The sequence below is a fragment of the Podarcis filfolensis genome (assembly GCF_964270895.1).
Source record: "Podarcis filfolensis genome assembly, chromosome: 1".
In the NCBI taxonomy this organism is placed as follows: Eukaryota; Metazoa; Chordata; class Lepidosauria; order Squamata; family Lacertidae; genus Podarcis; species Podarcis filfolensis.
Window position 1 is genome coordinate 52929804 of NC_139604.1, and position 18046 is coordinate 52947849.

The window sequence follows — 18046 nt, forward strand, 5'->3', positions numbered from 1 at the left end:
ATGGTGGGAAATGATTATTTGCAGGAGTCGATGAGAAGCTGGAGAATATCGTACTTTACAATGTTTTGATGGTCAAGCTTGAGTCTTGAGGCTCTAGTGACTTGGGGTGGGGAAACTGGCTCTCCAGAAGTCGTTGGACAACAACTCCCATCATTTCTGACCATTGACTATGCTGGTTGATGGGAACATCCAGAGGGCCAGGATTCCCCATTCTTCTGTGGATCACTGCTTCAGGTCTTAATAATGAGTACCGTGTAATAATTTATTTGAGGCAGGGCTTGCTGGTACTCAGTACCTCCTTCGGTTTTCAGAAGGGCCTGAACCCTGGGGGTTTTGGATTAGGACAGAAATAAATGCACAGCCATGTTTCTTGGATCTTTTGCCAGTTTCCAGAGAAGTTTTACTGAAAACTTGTTCTTTCTTTTGTTTCTGACAGTCTGTGCGGAGTAGCCAGAATAGCTCCATTTAGTGTGCCTTTGTAGAAGTCTGGTTCTCTGTTGAGCCCTGGCGTTTCTCCCTCAGCATGCTGCACATGGACACATACACCTTAAAACAAATAAAGCAAGCCATGCTGCGCACAGCATGGTCCTCCAATTGTATGAGAGTTCTTAGTATTAACCAAATCTTTGATGGGTGTTTACGGATTCCTTATTCGCAGAGCCATTAGTGAATGCAGGTCAAAGGGAGGACAAGAGTTCTCAGGTTTGATAATGCTTTGCAAAGAACCCAGCTTCATATCACATCAGGACAGAGCCTTCCTATTTTTGTATAAGAAAGTTCCCTCATCAGATGTGCATGCCTAAAGCTTTAGTTAGAATTTATAGGAAATCCAAGCCATGTTCTTTCTGTTTTTCTGCTTCTATTTTTATTTTGTTTATATTCATAACGATTACAGCCAGTCATAATTCTAAAAAACCCCTATGCTTACATTAATCAGTTATTCTTGTGAGCCCAATTCTTTAATCCATTGCTATTACCTCTTGTCTACACATTATTTAAAGCAGGGGTGGGGAACCTGTGTGCCCCCACCCAGAAGTTGTTGGACTGACCACTGGCCATACTGGTTGGGGATGATGGGTGTTGGAATCCAACAACATGGGGAAGGCCACAGGTTCTCCACACCTGCTTTAAGGTATGGAATTCAAATCTGCATGTGCGCCAGCACAATAGATGTGGGAGATAATACAAAAACATCCCATCCAGAAATTTAGCTGTGACTAAGGGCTCATCCACACTAACTGCTCAGACCCATGTTTTCTAGGCACAGCACAAGCAGAAGTGTGAATGAGCCCTTAGCTATGTTTCTTGATAAAATCCTTCCATTGCTCATTTGGGAATAACTCACTGCAAAGTCCAAACATTTGGTGGAACTAAGAGTTTTAGGTACTGTAGTCAATTGCAAGTCACTTAAAATCAGTTAACCCACTGAGGTCAGACTTAACTGCTCCTACTCCATTCTAAGTACAGCAGTTTGTGAATTGCTCCAATAAGTGTGTATGCATGTATGTATGTATGTATAAATAAATGACCAGCTTTGGGTGTGGGAACTCCTTCTTGGTCCATAGAGCATTCAGAATATTTAACACACAAGCAAAAATTATTAATTGAACAGATCTGCTCTCTCTCTGGGAGATAAATTTTCAGTTTTCATGTCAAAGCTTTCCCTTATGAAATAATTATAATAGGGCACCAACAGTTGCTCCTGTCATTCATGTTAACACACTTTTGATAAAATAGTTGAAGGTCAAATAATCAGGTCTAATTTGGGTGGGAGCAGAACTACTTTTTGTGTCCTATATTATAGCGCAGGGACAAGGAATACTTTTGATGTATGGTTTATTGAGTTGACAAGATTAGCAAGCAGCTGATCGTGCATAGATCTTAAACAAACAAACAATCCTAGCATGCACCTGTAAATATATGATCTGTGTAGTGTCTCTTGATAAAAAATACACTTTTAACCTGGCTTCAGTTTCAGATGTAAGGCTGCTTTAAATTTACACACCCACACCCACCCACACCCACACACACAGAGAGAGAATTTCCTGCTATTATATTATATTTTTGTTTTGTTCACACAACATGTGTGATAATTTATTTGTTTGCTTGGTTATTCATAGGGCACCTCTCAGCTAAAGTATGCGAGGTGACTTAAAACTGGCACAAAATTTGCACAGGAATTATAATAGTTGAAATTTGTATAGCATTTGCAAGTATTCAAAGCACTTTGCTTGCATTGTCAGAGTTGGCCCCATCGTTAAGGAAAATGAGGTAATCTGGGTATAATGGCAGGAAATATTTTTTAATTTGTTGTTAATGTGTTCTTTATTTTTCAGAGAGTGGTGCTTGTGGGATTTTTTGTCTTAGACCCTATGCACCTTGACTTGGGAGGTGAGAGGCACATTTGCTGCTGTGCCTCAGGCACTACAAAGTCTTGAGTCTGCCCTGCAGCACATTAACTAGCTGTAATCTCACAACAACCCTGTAAGGTACATCTGAGAAAGAGTGGCTTGCCTAAGTGAGTTCATAACAGTGTTAAGATTCAAAGTGGGAGCTCTTTGATGATTTATTTATTATTATTGAACGGTATTACTATGCTGCCCCATAACTGAAATTCTCTGGGCAGCGTGCTTTTTTTTAAAAAAAAAAATTGTTAAGATTCATGATAAACAATTTTTAAAAATACAGCTGCAATATAAAACATGGATTAAGAATTCAGTCTTTAAAGTTTAAAAAGCCAAAACCTCAAAACTCATTAAGAATCCTCAGGAGGGCTGAGTCTCTTAGCCACTGGTATCATTCTCAGTTTGGTATGTGCAACACTTTGGAATAACAATGCATCATGCAAGTTGGTATGTAGAGATGGCATAGGAGCCAACTCCTTGCGGCCGATGTTCCCCCAATAAAATATTTGAGGGAGCTGGGGCCCCCAAAGTTGAAGGGCATTGCCGTTCAAATGGTGTGTGTGCTCCACATCTTATGATCGATTATGTTGGGCAGGGCTTACCTCTCCCCACCCCAATATTTTATTTGTTGGCACCTCTGAGAGATGGAAGATGGTGTGCAGGCATCAAGTGGTGCCTGCACCACTGCGTTGCCCAGCCATGCGGCTTTGCCCCAGTGCCATGCTCCTTGGGTGTGGAGGTGCCAGTGAGGCTGTCTTAGCAAGGGAGGTGACTTGGCGTCCCTCCTTCCCTCCCACCATCCTGTGACTCTCCAGAATAGCCACTCGGCTCAGCTGCTGCCTGCTTCTGCTTCCGAAAAGCAGCGAGTGACTCATAGCCTGAGCGGCTCGCCACACAGAATTTTAAATAAGGGAGCCAGAGCAGCCAATGTGCAGCTCGTCTCCAAGCAGAGCCAGTAACAGCGGATGGCTGCCTGCAGGAGGAGCAGGAAGCTGCTGCTGCTGCTGCACTGAAAAGGAGGAGGCAGAGGTGGTGGAGGAGAAGAGGAGGTGTCTCAAACAGCCACCCTACCTGAGCCACTAGCAGGGAAATGGACACATGTTGAGTGATCTCCAGCAGCAGCAGCAGGAGGGAGGGCAAGAAGAGGCCAGTCACAGCAGCGTGAATTCGGTGGACCCCTGGCTGGAGGCAGGCAGCTCTCCTTCTCATCAGCAGCGAGGTACAGTATAGCCTCTTTCCCCACCCCCACTCCTGCCTTCATCCCATCCTGGTCCAGCATCCTCATGTCCCTGACATTGCCAGGTGCAGGGCAGAGAGAGAGAGAGAGAGAGAGTCTTCCGCAGGGAGCAAAGCTGTGGATCTCATAGCAGGACCCTTTTAGATGGGTTTGCCTTTGCCTCTCTTGTGCTTGGCACACAGGTTTGGGGCTTTCTTTCTCCGGAGTGTCAAGTCCTTGCTGCAAAAAAAAAAAAAGGAAATAAAAGGGTGTGAGGGCCCCCTAAGCATCTGCCAGGGCAGCAGAGGAGACTGCAAGGTATGTGCATGCTTTGTGAGTTGTTCAGAGAGCAGAAGAAGGAAAAAGGGGAGGGGGGACATTTCAGAACAGGCCGTGTATGTGTCTGCATTCTCACCGCCCAGCATGCCCACATTTGGTCATGCCCACAAAAGATGCCAGTGATGTGTCCTGCTTGGGAAATCTGGAGCCTTCTGAACATGACAAGTGACAATGCAAACCCCCTCCCCCAGTGCAAAATCTAGTGCAATAAATCAGCAATCCTTTGATGAGAGAGAGAGAGAGTAGTAATATGAGCTGAGACTTAGCTCTAGGGAAGAGGTCTCAGTTTGGGAAAATTGGAAGCAATGCAGATGAGAGTGCCTCTGAGCATGTGTAGAGTACTTTCCCTCACCAAACTCTGTGCTTGTGGGATCAGTGGACAGGGCTTCCAGGTCAGAGGGTGTGGCTGTCAGTTAGGTGCAAGCTCCAGCACTGTTCACACACAGAAATTAACCACCACTGCGATCCCCCCAAAATATGCATATGCCACAGTACTCCTGGCACAGACACTCTCATTTGTGTGTGTATGTGCTTTTGTACATGTCATGCCTTCAGTTCAGTCCCATCTATTGCACATTATTATCTCAGTGTGTGCTCCATGTCTCCAGTTTCTCATCATATTCAAGGGTCCCTTCCTCCTCAGGCAGGGGTTTGAACTTTGGGCATGTGCTAAGTGAGATTTTGAGCCCTTATCTCCTGCTCTGTTGCACAGGACACTGCTTCTTGTCCCTCTCTTGGTCTTCCTTTGGCGCCAACAGCCTATCATTTGGGAGTGACGTGCGTCTCTCTAATCAAATCTGTCCTTTTCTTCCTCCTCTTGCTTCTCTTGTTTATTGCCATGGGTCTAACAAGCTTCAGGTATGAACCGTGCCCTGACCACGCTCAGCAGTGTATAAATACATGGCCTCAAAGCCCCCATAGTCTGAATGTAAAAGTGGGGACAGCTAGGCAGATAGACAAGGGAGTCCAAGTAAAATGATACTGGCTAGTATGAGAGAAAGATACATTATTGGCAAGGCTATAAAAGGTCATAAGAATTAAGAGCTGCTTTAATCGTCAGCACCAGTGGCCCATCTGGCCTTATTAACAGCAGCCTTTAAAGGAAGTGTCCACAGCACATGGCTTTAATAGATTAATGTCCTTGTCAATCACTCCCAGTAAGACTTGCTGACTCTTTAACAGCTGTTTGAGCAGCAGAAATGCAGTAGGAGCAGGACTAGCATGCAGGTACAGTGGTGGGAGGAGCTCCACTTTCTTCCAGCTTCTGGTAAAGAGCAGACAAAAGTTTCCTTGCCAACAGAGAGCATCATGCAAAAATCTGTGACATCGACATCGTAGCCTCTGTCACTGCTTTCCTTCCTCCCCCACCTCTCTCCTTCTTCCAGCTGTTCCTAGCCATGCAGCTGCCCCTTCCCTGCCTCCTCCACTCTGGGCCGCAGTCCCACGGAATGTCTGTTTTGGGCTTTCCACAGAGCCATGTCCTGCTACTGTGACTGACATCTACTTTTCTCAAGTTCCCTCCTCCGCCTTACCCTCTCGAGCACTCCCAGTCCTAGTATGTAACCAACAGAATGGAGTGGGCGAGGGCAAATGTCAAATGCAAATGATCCCATTCTTGCATTGCTGCAGTCTTGAACTGCCACCCTTTTGTCTGAGTATGGTCTCGGCGGGGGGAAACCCTTGTGAAGAGGATGTATAACACACTGACCATAATGGAAAGGGAGTGCATGCTCAGGCTCAATCCCTGGCATTTCCAGTTAAAAGAATCAGGTAGCAGATAAGGCGAAAGTCCTCTGCTGCAAACCCGTGGAGAACTACTTGCCAGTCAGCATAAAAAATACTGGGCTAAATGGGACAGATGATCTGTCAAGTATAAGGCAACTTCATATGTCCATCTGTGATAACAGAAATGTATACCTAATTACATGGTGTGTGTCCCCTTTTATCCTCACAACAACCATTTGAAGCAGGTTGGGCTGAGAGAGAGGGAAAGTGATTCAGTCACCCAGTAAGCTTCATGGTTGGATGGAAAGTCAAACTCGGATGTCACAGGTCATTGTTGAAAACTCAACCCCACAAACATTAATGAATGAATAGACACAACATTAATGAATGGATCAACCCACGCTCAGGGAATATTCAGGAGGAAATGGTTTGTCAAGATCAGCCCAAGCCAACACAAAATGTGATGAGTTGAAAGTTACAGAGGCAAATTAAAACAAGAAATAAAGTTCATGTTTATAATTGCAATTAGCAAAAGCAGTAGATTCACTATTACAGGGCAGGGTGTTGGTCATCTAAGCTACACAATAGCTATTATCGCTCAAGGAGCAGTATTTTGACATTCAGGGATAATTAGATGTTGAAGCAACAGCAGGCTCCAGCTTAGTGATTGCAGGGGCATTCCTTGTCTCAGAAATCTATTACTGTCTTAATTATGGTTGGGTTTAGTCAAATTCTTAGCCCAACATTTACCAGAATTTCTGCAAGCCTGCACCAGTATGTTTCTGACACCCTTCTGTGCTGAAATGTTTTCAAGAAAGCTGTTTGCAATGTTTTTCCAGGAGCTCTAACAATGTATGACTGAGGTTTATTTATTTCATGTCATTATTTCCTCAATTTGTACCCTAAGAGCAATCCTATACATGTCTGCTCAGAAGTAAATCCTATTAAGCTCAATGGGACTTACTCCCAGGTAAATGTGTATAGGATTGCAGCCTAGATCCACACAAGCAGTTTAATGTTACCTGCTACCCTTTTGCTTAGAGACTTTTGCAATTCCTGTCCCAGAGGAGTGTTAACTTCCTCTCCCAGACAAAACAACCATTTGTATGCTTTAATGTACAGAGACATACACATATTGAAAGCTGACCAGCACCTAAAACTGAAATGGAGCTCTTTTTAAAAAACCTAGCCAGGTGGGAGGGGGGACCCTCTCATGAGTCCTATTTAAATCCAGCAAGGAAGCAATGCTATCCACAGTCTACTTTGTCCAACTATTTTGAAGAGAAGACAGAAAATCCCCAGAGGGCTATTAAGAGACCAAGTCTCTGCTCAGTGAAACCCAGTAGCTACGTAGGGCTTACGCAAACAGAGGGATTACTCAGCTATGCTTCCTTGATTAGCTATAAATTACTGCCTTTTAACCCTTGCAATCGTTTTCCTTTGCTTTGCTGTTTATTATTTACAAACATCTGTTGTGTCATCTCAAGCTGTTTGCCTGTGCTCTCAAAGTCCTCTTCCTATCCCCCATAAAGAGGCTTTTCCTCCACATAACCCTGTACACAGCACCCCCCACCCCTATTTCTTTATGAGATTGGTGACTGGAATGGCACATGACTCTCCAGAGGAGGACATCATTAGACTATCATTATTATTATGCCACACGCCATTCCTTTTACATCCTGACACTTAGCGGCATGCAATCTGAGCCAAGCAAGTTGTTGAGCTGTCCATAGCAATATCCAGGTCACTTTTCTGAGTGCTTATAATTAATTTAGAACTCAGTGTCTTGCGTAAGGGTGTCGCATGATTCTGAGCTGTGGCTCTTAACTTTCCATTAGTTCTTATTCACCACAAATATAGCTACACACCCTTGCCATTTCTTTGGTCCACATGTCCATGTGTTCTATCCTTTCTCCACAGGTTATGCCACGCCTCAGACTTACTGGTTGCCTGCTAATGAAAGAGAAGGGTTGATATTTGCCCAAACGTTGCATGACGGTCCATAGATCTTAAACCAAGATGGCAGATGGAAAAAATGCTCCTTTGGGAGGCATCTTCACTACAGTGCAGCAGGTGATTTTAAAATATATATATATATATAATAGATTTGCTTTTCAAGCACTGGTAAAACGTTTTTGCTGTGGAAAATGAGATTTGTGTACAAATTACTTCAGTTCTTTTGACTGAAGTTCTTTGACTATGAGTCCTGCTCAGAATCTTCTCAGTTCATACGTTATGTGGGAAAATCTATACCCTAACTAGTTCACTGGTCTCAAGAGGAAAAAAGCATAACAGATTTGCACAACCAGTGAAAACAAGTCTTACAGCACTTAAGACTAACCAAATATATTTATTTGATTCCATTTATGAATTGCTGCCCATATATATCTCCAAGCAACTTTACCACAAAAACAAAGACAATAAAAACAACTTTAAACAATTCTGTCTCTAAAAACAAAAACAATTCCACATAAAAAAACATTCAGATCCTATACAGATTGGGATAAATTGTGACATAAGTTTAAAGCTAGAGCTCTTTAAATCTTTAAGGTGTCACAAGACTTGCCTTTTCTGCAGCAGGCTAACATGACTACCCTTCTGAAGACACTGCAGCAGTGTTTATTCTTTGAAGTTTGGTATTCAAGAAGTGATAGCTCAAAGCATTTCCCCTCTTTAATACCCAGAAATGAGTTTTAAAAGACATTGGCTTTGATCCTAGGATAAGTTAACTCAAGGAAGGTCATGGAATAAAAGTGCCCAGTTCCCTTACTTCTTCCCGAAGTCAACTTCACGTCACAAAAGCCTCTTCAGAGGGTGAAGGCCCATATGAATAATGTGCAATGGGGCACAGGGGGTTTCTGGGAAAGGGGAGAACTGACCAAAAGTGGGCAGGCCTCCACCTAATTTTGGGCAATTCCCCGATATGTTTTTCAGTGGGTGGGGGTTGTTGCAGGGGCAACAACAGGAAACTTTAATTCTATAGCTTTTAAAAACTTCTCTTGGGATCCAAGCTCTCCTGTTTTTAATATATATTTGTGGACTGGGCTTTGCTAGTGATGTTCAAGAGAACAGAAAGCCTCTGTTTACAGATGGTTGCATAGGATCAACTTTTTTTATATGGATCAGTGATACTAATCAGCCAGTCATTTTACAATATTATATAATATATCAATATAGCACTATTTATGCATAAATTGCAAAAGAATATTTACAAAGAGTGAGAGGGCAATGTGACATAGATTTGTTGCTGATATGATAATAACCTATAGCCTTTATCAGACTAGTGAAAGCTGGAGTTATCTGATGGGAATCTAGAAGTACTGAATGTAAGAATTTGGAGGTGGAGTCACTCATTCTGCAACTACTGTTACAAGGTTGCCCCAGGTGATCAAGTACTCACTATATCAATGGTATTCATTACATCACCTGTGGATCAAAAGATAGTTGCTATAAATTTTTGGTACATGAAGCAAATAATTGTGGATTTGAGCAACTGACTTGTGTGATTTTGTGATATTATGAAATATTCATGTCTGTAAGAAATGACCAATCTTTACTTTGTTTTCATTCTCCATGTGAAGTCCTCTGAATAAAGCCATTTAAAAATTATTATTTTTTTTACATTTGGAGTGTCTATATCACAATATGTCTGCAACTTTGATTCCCTATATGGAGGGAATCTAGTAATATATTCTCTGCCCTGCACCTTAGACCAGGCTCCTTCAAGATCTACCAGAAATGATGCTTCAAAGTAATCCTTAATGTCTAAAATGATAGGGGCAGGGCTTCAGGCCTTAAAAATCCTTTATCTGCTGTGTAAGTTCAGCTGTGATCATTCCATGTTGAGTGAAATGTGCTTCCTTCACAACCTTGCAGGTACTCTTTAAATGCATCAGGAAGTAGTCCTGTAGCTGAAAGCAAATTCCAGGGCTGAGCCCTGTCTCAAATTAAGCCCTTGTGCAGGGGGCCCCTACCTTTCCAGGAGCAATGGCAACACTGTACCTACACACCTGTATGTGTATGTACAGATGCACAGTAGCACAGATATTGTAGCTTTTCTTGACTGTTTATCTAGGGGTGGGTGTTGGGAGCTGTTCAGCGGTTTTACTTCCTATTCTGGTTCAGCAAGGACCTGTCACTGCTGGGCCTACTGTGTTGCCATGGTAACCGAGGAGTCCACAACAGCTTGGCACCAGCATTTCAGGCTAAATTGACAGGAATTCTTCTTCTTTTAACCAGTGTCTGCAGCTGAGGATTGGTAAGGGGTAAAACTGACAGAGCTCATAGCTGCAGGATTGAACTGTGGTGCTTGGAAAAGGCACAGGGAGGACTGAAATGGATCCAGAAAGAAAGGGCTGTATCCGGAGCTGTACAGTAAAGTGGCCATAACAGATATTCCAAAGTGGAAGATTGTAATGGAGAGCATGGGATGGGGTCAGGGCCTGTGGTGAAGACTCAGGATAGAAGAAGGCAAGATGGAAGAAAAAGACTAGAGGATCAGATGCGGGGGAGGGGGGGAGAGACTGGGATTACACAGGTGTGCTCTGCAGGCAACCAATAGGAAACATCAGACAACTGTGACATGGACTAGCCAACATTGGATCTCGTGATCCAAGCCTATGTCCTATATTTCCTGTTCTACCTGTCTCCTGAGCTGAATCGCCATTTATCCAATCTCTTTTTGGCTTTGCTCCTCCTGCCCCTCAAATAAGCTGGAGACCAAGGGATCTTCTCCTTTCTGGAATGCAGGAGGGGATGAGAAAGAACTTGACAGTTAAAATATCAGATTGTGAAAGACACTGATCATAGAGGAGTGGAGAGAGAACAAGAGGAGAGAGGGTAAAGGAGGGTCTTGAACGGATGGATTTGGACACAGTCTGTTGTTCACCTTCTGGATATCTAAAATTGTACAGTGCACACGACAGTAAACTTCACAGTCCCAGTCTGGGGAAGAAGGCAGACAAGATTAGGAAGGCAAGTTCGATTTAAATGAATATCAGGGTGGACAACCCTGCCAAGCATTTTACTCTCTATTGTTTTGAGGGCTCTTGTGACCCCATCATTGTGAAATGTGAATGTGGGTACTATTGGGGAAGGAGACTGGGAACAGGGAAAAGGGGTTAGCGTTTTTCTATGCCTCTCTGTATTAAGGGACTGTTTTCAGGCACTGTGTGATTTATCAGTTCTGCGGATTGGTGTGCAGGATGGTGAGGATGCTGAGACGGCCTTTCCTGGCACGGAGGATGAGGAGGATTTGGACAAGACCTTGGCTATCGAACGGTTCGGAGACTTGATCAGCAAGTCTGTGCTAAGAGACCAGGAGAAGCTGGGTCGCAGCTACAGCGAGAGTGACTTTGAATGTACGTATGTCTTATAAACAAACTGACCCCAGCTTATAATCAGAGCACAGACCAAGCACAGCCTTCAGGTAGGAACCATATTTAATTGGTATGGAAGGCCTGCTTACAATAGCCTATTTTTGGGTTGCCGTATTTCAAAAAGTGAAAATCTGGACACAAGTTGTTGATATTTTTAGTGGGGAAAAATGTGGATTTCCCCAGGAATTTTAACCGATTTCTGAAAATTTCGCCTGGATGCTCTTTTCGGCAGATGAAACCTGGGTATGTTCAGGAAATTCCGGACGTATGCCAGCCCTGTTTATATATCTCCTGCAGAACAAATTAAACCCTAGCTTAGCCCAGTGTGTGTAAAATATTTATGGTCTTTCCACACCATCAAGCTGGAAAGTACTAGAGTTTACCCAATCCAACTAGATCTGAAACAAATGAAAATGATATTTTAAGAAGCGAACTTTAGATTCTGCGTTTCAAAAACTTATACGTACTCAACTTTTGCAACACTGTTTGGAGAATTTGGTGAAACGGGTGTGTATATGTCAGTAGCAACATTTCAGTGGCATAACTCAACATTTTCAAACTGAAATTTGATATCTAGGGGGGAAAGGATTCACAAATACAAGTTTCAATTATTTGACTTCAAATATTGTCATTAAATCCAAATATAGACAATATATAATATTGATCAGTTACTGTACAAATTATCCATTTGTCTCTCTGACTGGTGGCAATTGATTTTGAGTAGCTAATATCTGATTTCATTCTCCCCTTAAAGTTTATTGTAAAGCTGTTCCACTATGAAACCTTATTGGAGGTTGCTTGATGGAAGCCAAACTGGCTATAGACAGGCAGTTTTTTTCTGTTGCTGCCTAGGATTTATCAAAGAAATTAGTTTCACATATTCGTCCAGCTGGAGTCCCAGATATCAGGCTTCAACCAAATTATTAACTTTGTTTATTTCTGTACTGTTAGGAAAAATAGAGGGGGGGCAGTGGGAGGTGACAAGAGTTTCTTTGTGCTTGCAGCTGAGGCATATTTTCCTTGTTCATCTATCCTGTGAGAGAAAGAAAGCAGCAGCAGCTGTTTCTTCTTGTGTAGAGTGTATGGTGAATACACATATAATATTTTTAGAGCAAGCAGGCTGACCTGGAAGCACTCTCACTGGTTTCATTCTGAATGTAACTTTCCATTCTATGGCTGACTTCTTAAGATTATTATTTTTGCAAGTTTGAGGTGGAAGTTTGTCAGTGCTGATTTGCTACTAGATACATGCAATATCATCAAGAACCCCCAACCCCACCCCTAAAGTAGTTTTGTACTTAAAAATATAAGTACCGGTAATAAGGCGATCAATGAATTGATAAATGCTCATGTGGCACTTTTGAAAAATTAACAAATAGGTGGACAGTTTTCATGAACTATAGGGGAGGAACAAGTGACAGGACAGCTAACTTTTTTTCTATCTAGATTTCCCCCCAATCTGGCTGCTGGTTGAGGTTGATGAGAAATGTAGTTCAAAACTACTGGAGGGCACCAAGTTGGGGAAAACTGTCATTTCTGTTGTGAAGCTTAGAGAAAGCCCTGAAAAATAGACAGTGAGTTCTGTTTTTATATTATTTCTGTTTTCACCCTGATTGTAATATTAAAATAATTAAGTATGAAATGAATCACTATTAGTGAACATGCTTGGATTCTAGCAAGCCACTGATTTAAAATACAAGGTCCATTTTCAACTGTTGCATGATAGCCACCAGTACCAAGCAAAGACAGCATGTGTGGCTGGTGGTGCATGCAGGAGTCTGGGGTCTAGGCACACAGCCCAAATGTCTTGCTGGCAGTGACAAGCTAAAATTTGGTGCGTGAAGAATCCACTACTGTGTTATAAGTGTCTCATAGTCAGCACAAGCAACTGCTCCCCTACCAAGAATTGATTGTGAACATGGGCACTTGGATCCACTTCCATCTAGATTTAGACCTGCTTTGGGGACTAAATCAGCTTTGATTGTATCAGGAGAGGGACAGAGGGATTGTGACCTTGTTACTCTTACTTGTTCTCTCAGTGGCCTTTGATACCATTGACCATGGTCTCCTCCTGGATTGACTGAATGGGGTGGACATTGGAGGCACTGTACTACAGTTGTGCTGTTCCTACCTGTGTGGTTGAGTCCAAAGAGTAACACTGGGGGGTGCACTTCAAGCCCCTGACACTTGTGCTGTGGTGTTCCACAGGACACTATTTTGTCTCCAGTGTTACTTAACATCTACATGAAGCCGCTAGGAAGCTTAGGGCAAAAGAACCCCTGGATAAACTAGTGATCAACTGCAAAGGGGACTTGGATATTTGTACATTTTGTATGAGAACTACCGGTACCTTTTATTTATATAACAAAGAATTTTAGTTGATTTGACTATGGTTTTACTGTATATATCAGGGGTAGGCAACCTAAGGCCCATGGCCCACAAGCGGCCCATGGGGGTCATTTAACTGGCCCACAAGCCACCCCCAAACCAAGCCACTCACTTGGTGAGTCCCTGCGCGCTGCGCTAAACTGGCGCAGCACAACGCGGGGGCTCGCTTCCGTGGCACCGAAAATCGCGTCTGCACAGACGCAGATGCCGCAAATCGCATCTGCAGAGAGGCAGACATCAGAAATCACGGGCGCGCGCGCTCACGCGCACGCACAATCCAGCCCATGGAGGGATCTCCACTGGAGTGAACTGGCCCAGGCGAGGTAAACCTTGCCGACCCCTTGTATACCTATATAGTGACTGTTGATGTTTTTGGATAATGCCATGGCCTTTGGCTAGTGCAATAAAAGTTTATGAAATTTATATGAAGCTGTTGGGAGCAGTCATTAGGAGTTTTGGAGCATGTTTCCATCAGTACCCTGATGACACACAGCTCTTTCTCCATCGTATCTGAAACAGGAGAGGGCGTGCAAGCCCTGGTAGACTGGATGATGGTCAATGAAATGCGTTTAAATCCTGGGAAGTTGGAGGCTATGTGGTGGGTGGTTTCTCCTGTGTGTGGAAGATAAGCCAGTGATTTTTACAGTACATATCATTCCTTCCTCATTTCCCACCAATTAAACATTTCTGACCAACATTTATTCTGCTTGCCCCCAAATGCTGGCTGTTGCAGTTCATGGCTTTCTGTTTCCAAAGACATGCTCTGGTTTGTTTACAAGCAAATGACAGCCCTTGCATATGCTGACATGTTTAACTGCATGTGCAGTTTTGGTGCTGATAGGGACTAATTCTGTGTTACGTTGCTAAGCTGCACAGAGCATCCTTCAGCTTCATTGCTAAATTTCAAATTAAAATGATGTCAAACTCCATCAGATCTTTGACCTCAGACATGCAGGGATGCCTGGTAACATCCCCCAAACCAGAGTGCTCTGAGCTGTGAACTCAAAGCACTTCATTTCTATTTTAACACCAGTGTCCTTACCCTCCACAAACGACTATAATATGCTATATTAAGACTCAGCCGCTTCATAGAAGTAGAAAGGAATGTGGTATAGACAAACCTATTTTAGAATAAACCCTGAGCAAAGCTTTGATATGCCTCACCCAAAAGGAATATTTATTTTAGAAGAGCACAATGGTCAAATTCTTGTTGTTGTTTTTTAAATTGCCCTATATCATAATAATTGCCACAGTTCTAGATCCATTTCCAGGATGACTTACTCTCTTGGCCTAGACAGTAAAACACAAGTCTGAGCCTATGTTTGGTAGGCAGTATCTAGTTATAGTAACAATGGTGCAGGTTAACACTAAAGCTAAAAGAATATAGCTTAGGACACGCCTTTTGTATGAGCCATGGTATAATTTGGTATGATTGTCATAATCAAATCCATGTCATTCTAGGCCAATTGTATTGCAGTTCCCATGGAGACAGCGCTTGAGCTAATTTCCTTCAGCATCAAAGCTATAATAAACTAGCAAATAAGTAAAGCATTGAAAGCAAAAACACAAAACACAATGAAAAAACCACAGGAATATTGATGGAATCTGATCCATCAAGTTATGATCCATCAAGTTATTTGGGGGCTTTGCTTGGCAACATGTAGAAACTTGTAAATGTTATGGCACTTCTTTTCCATGTATGATGATGGTAGTTTGAGATGTTTTATACATGCTGGATCCTTCATGTTGTCTTGTCACTTTTTGATGGAGGATATTAGTCAGGAGTATAGATATGACACATAATATAATTTTTATATGATATCAGCATGTAGATTATATTGATGAAAATTACAAGTATGCATTTTCACACAATAGTCTTTGAGAAGTTGTTGTTGTTGTTTGGCTTGTAAGAAGTTCAAGCTTCCTACTTGTGGCACACCCCGTTGTTTAGACCACATAGCCTGAGTAATAACCACTACTGATTCAGATCCAGAGACTATGCCTACTGACAAAAGGGAGGCAAAGTGAATGCTAGAAAGGACTGGTAAAATTCAGGGTTGTTTCTTACTTACAGAGTTAGACTGATGGAAGCAAGATGGCAGCTTTGGATGGTGAACAGAGTTGTATGGTGCACTGTTGTTTTGAGGGAAACATCAATATTGTTTCTTGGATTGTTCCACTGACATCTGATGATTTCTTTGTATTTGGGGCTATTCAGCAGTGCTCATTCATGTGGATGCTTCCACTATCACAGTCATGAACTCTACTGGAATATCTTACAAAGCAGGTCTGACTTTGGACAACTAACTACATTAGGGAGAGTAGTACTCCAGAGAGTAATGCACAGGCAAAGCCACAGCTGAGCCCAGGAACAAGAACAATCAAGATTATTCTTTCACAAAGCATCTCTTCTTTATAAGCATAGCTTCACTCTGAAGGCAGCCCCCTCATCCTCATCAGACCATGTCTAAGGGGAAAACAACATATTACACATAAATGTGGGCAATGACACAATGGTGTCATTTAAAAAAATAAATGAAAAACAAGTTTTTTAAAAATGAAAAAGAGGCTGCAGATTTGATAGAACTGGTGAGGAGGAGAGGGTATTTTTTTAACTTTTTCCCTCCTGCTGTTTTTCCCTGATTCATTTATCTTTTTTCCCCATGGGGGGGGGGAAGCAGCTTGATTGGAAAACGGCTAGTGGGAAAGATTAAGCACCCCTTTCTCATCACTCCTCCAGTCAAATTTGTGGCTTCCTGGGAATGGTTTTTCATTAATAATAAAATGATTATGACTTTGTGATTTGTATTTGTGTGTAAAGTGTAACTTGCCTGGTAGAAAGTTGAGCATCCTAGACAAATAATTAAAGCTATCTCCTATTGGTTCCTTAAAAGATATTCTGGAACTCCTCTGAGCCTTGCAGCCATTTTCTCATGCATTTTGCTTTGGTTTGATAGGACCACTGTGGCCACAAGCCCTACTTTACAGAGAAGAGTTCTCTATTTGAAGGGTTATCCAGTCAAACTCCAGTTTAAGGATAAAGAACTATAGGAATGGAGAGCAGGGGCCTTGAAGTTGCCCATCACCAGTTAACACCTGCTCAATAGACTGCAAGCATGCAGTTCACCTTGCCCATGTCTTCCCACTATGGTGTAATCTATTGTACTTCTGTTAGATGATAGTCTGTTAGATGTTAGATGATAGCCCATCCACAAATAATTTATCTCTACGTATAAATCTCTGCCCTCTTCTCTTTTGGGTGATATGTTTCCTCTTTTTTGACAATGTGTAAGTGGCTACCCTAGATGAAGCAGTTAAATCCTCACATCCAGGACTAGTTGGAGTCCCTGCCTCTTCACTGTGCTAGTAAGCTGTAGTTTCTAGATTCCATTGGGCTGCTGCTGTTACCTGTACTTACTCAGTGAAGTGAAATTCGTTGTTTTTGCCCCTTTATATAGCATTCATCTGTTGCTTTAGCAAAAGTCTTGCCCTAGGCTGCCACCTACAGCCATATTGTGGTAAAGCTGATCCTGACTCAGTTTTGTTCTTTTTCTTAAAATAGATCCTGGTAATGCTTAATGGTTGAGATAGAGTTACAGAGTTTTGCAAAGTTAGATTGAGGGGAAATACTGAATCCAAGCAGGATGGAGTGGCTTTCTGATAATTGCAGTTTACTGATTTATGCCTGATTTCATTTTCAAATCACTTTCCATGTTAAAGACTGAGAATGGCTAATCTGTGAGGTCCACTGCTTAGAGAGGATATTATATTTGCTGGGAAGACACACACACACACACACAGAGAGAGAGAGAGAGAGAGAGAGAGAGAGAGAGAGAGAACTGTGGAAATGCTGTATCATGGAGGCAACAGGAACTGAGTATTGGCCTCAGGACAGATAAAATATGCAATTCTGAGATATTTTTGGGGTGCCTTTCTCTTGGAAAGGGATGCCGGAGCGCTGTGGTCTAAACCACTGAGCCTCTTGGGCTTGCCAATCAGAAGGTCAGCGGTTTGAATCTGTGTGATGGTGGTGAGCTCCCATTGCTTTGTCCCAGCTTCTGCCAACCTTGCAGTTCGAAAGCACACCAGTGTAAGTAGATAAATAGGTACTGCTGTGGTGGTAAACAGCGGTTTCCGTGTGCTCTGGCACTCATCACGGTGTCCTGTGCACTAGTAGTGGTTTAGTCATGCTGGCCACATGACCCGGAAAGCTGTCTGTGGACAAATGCCAAGGGGGGCAGCTGTCTCCCCTAAATCAAGTAAAACAATCAAAATATTTAACTAACTGACCAATCACATTGGTTCTGCCCCCACTAACAAAAGTCCTGCACCCCTAAAAGTCCTGTCCTCCCTAACAAAAATCCGGTCTACACCCATGAATGCCAGCTCTCTCGGCCTGAAAAGTGAGATGAGTGCCGCACCCCATAGTCACCTTGGACTGGACTTAACCATCCAGGGGTCCTTTACCTTTGCCTTTACCTCTTAGAAAGTTTAAAGCCATATGAAGCAGATGCTGTAGTTTTTTTCTTACAGTGACTGAGAAAGAAATGGCTGTGTTGCTGGAGGGGGGCATTGCTCAGTGGTAAAGCACGTGC

General features: G+C 42.7%; 1 protein-coding gene across 4 annotated transcripts in view; it reads left to right on the forward strand.

Annotated features, from left to right (window-relative positions):
- The first annotated feature begins 3279 nt into the window (after positions 1 to 3279).
- The window catches only part of SLC4A3 (solute carrier family 4 member 3), a 44390-nt gene continuing 29623 nt past the window's right edge, over positions 3280 to 18046 (forward strand). For 3 of the 4 annotated variants that reach the window (XR_014542615.1, XM_083590827.1, XM_083590829.1), the window contains exons 1-2: positions 10529 to 10659; positions 10889 to 11045. Coding sequence is in view for 3 of the 4 variants with exons in the window: in XM_083590827.1 (XP_083446953.1) it covers positions 10546 to 10659; positions 10889 to 11045 (271 nt within the window). In the remaining variant the exon portion in view is untranslated. Of the gene's footprint in view, positions 3625 to 7605; positions 7759 to 10528; positions 10660 to 10888; positions 11046 to 18046 lie in introns of those variants that run through there. The other variant, XM_083590828.1, reaches the window with a different exon arrangement.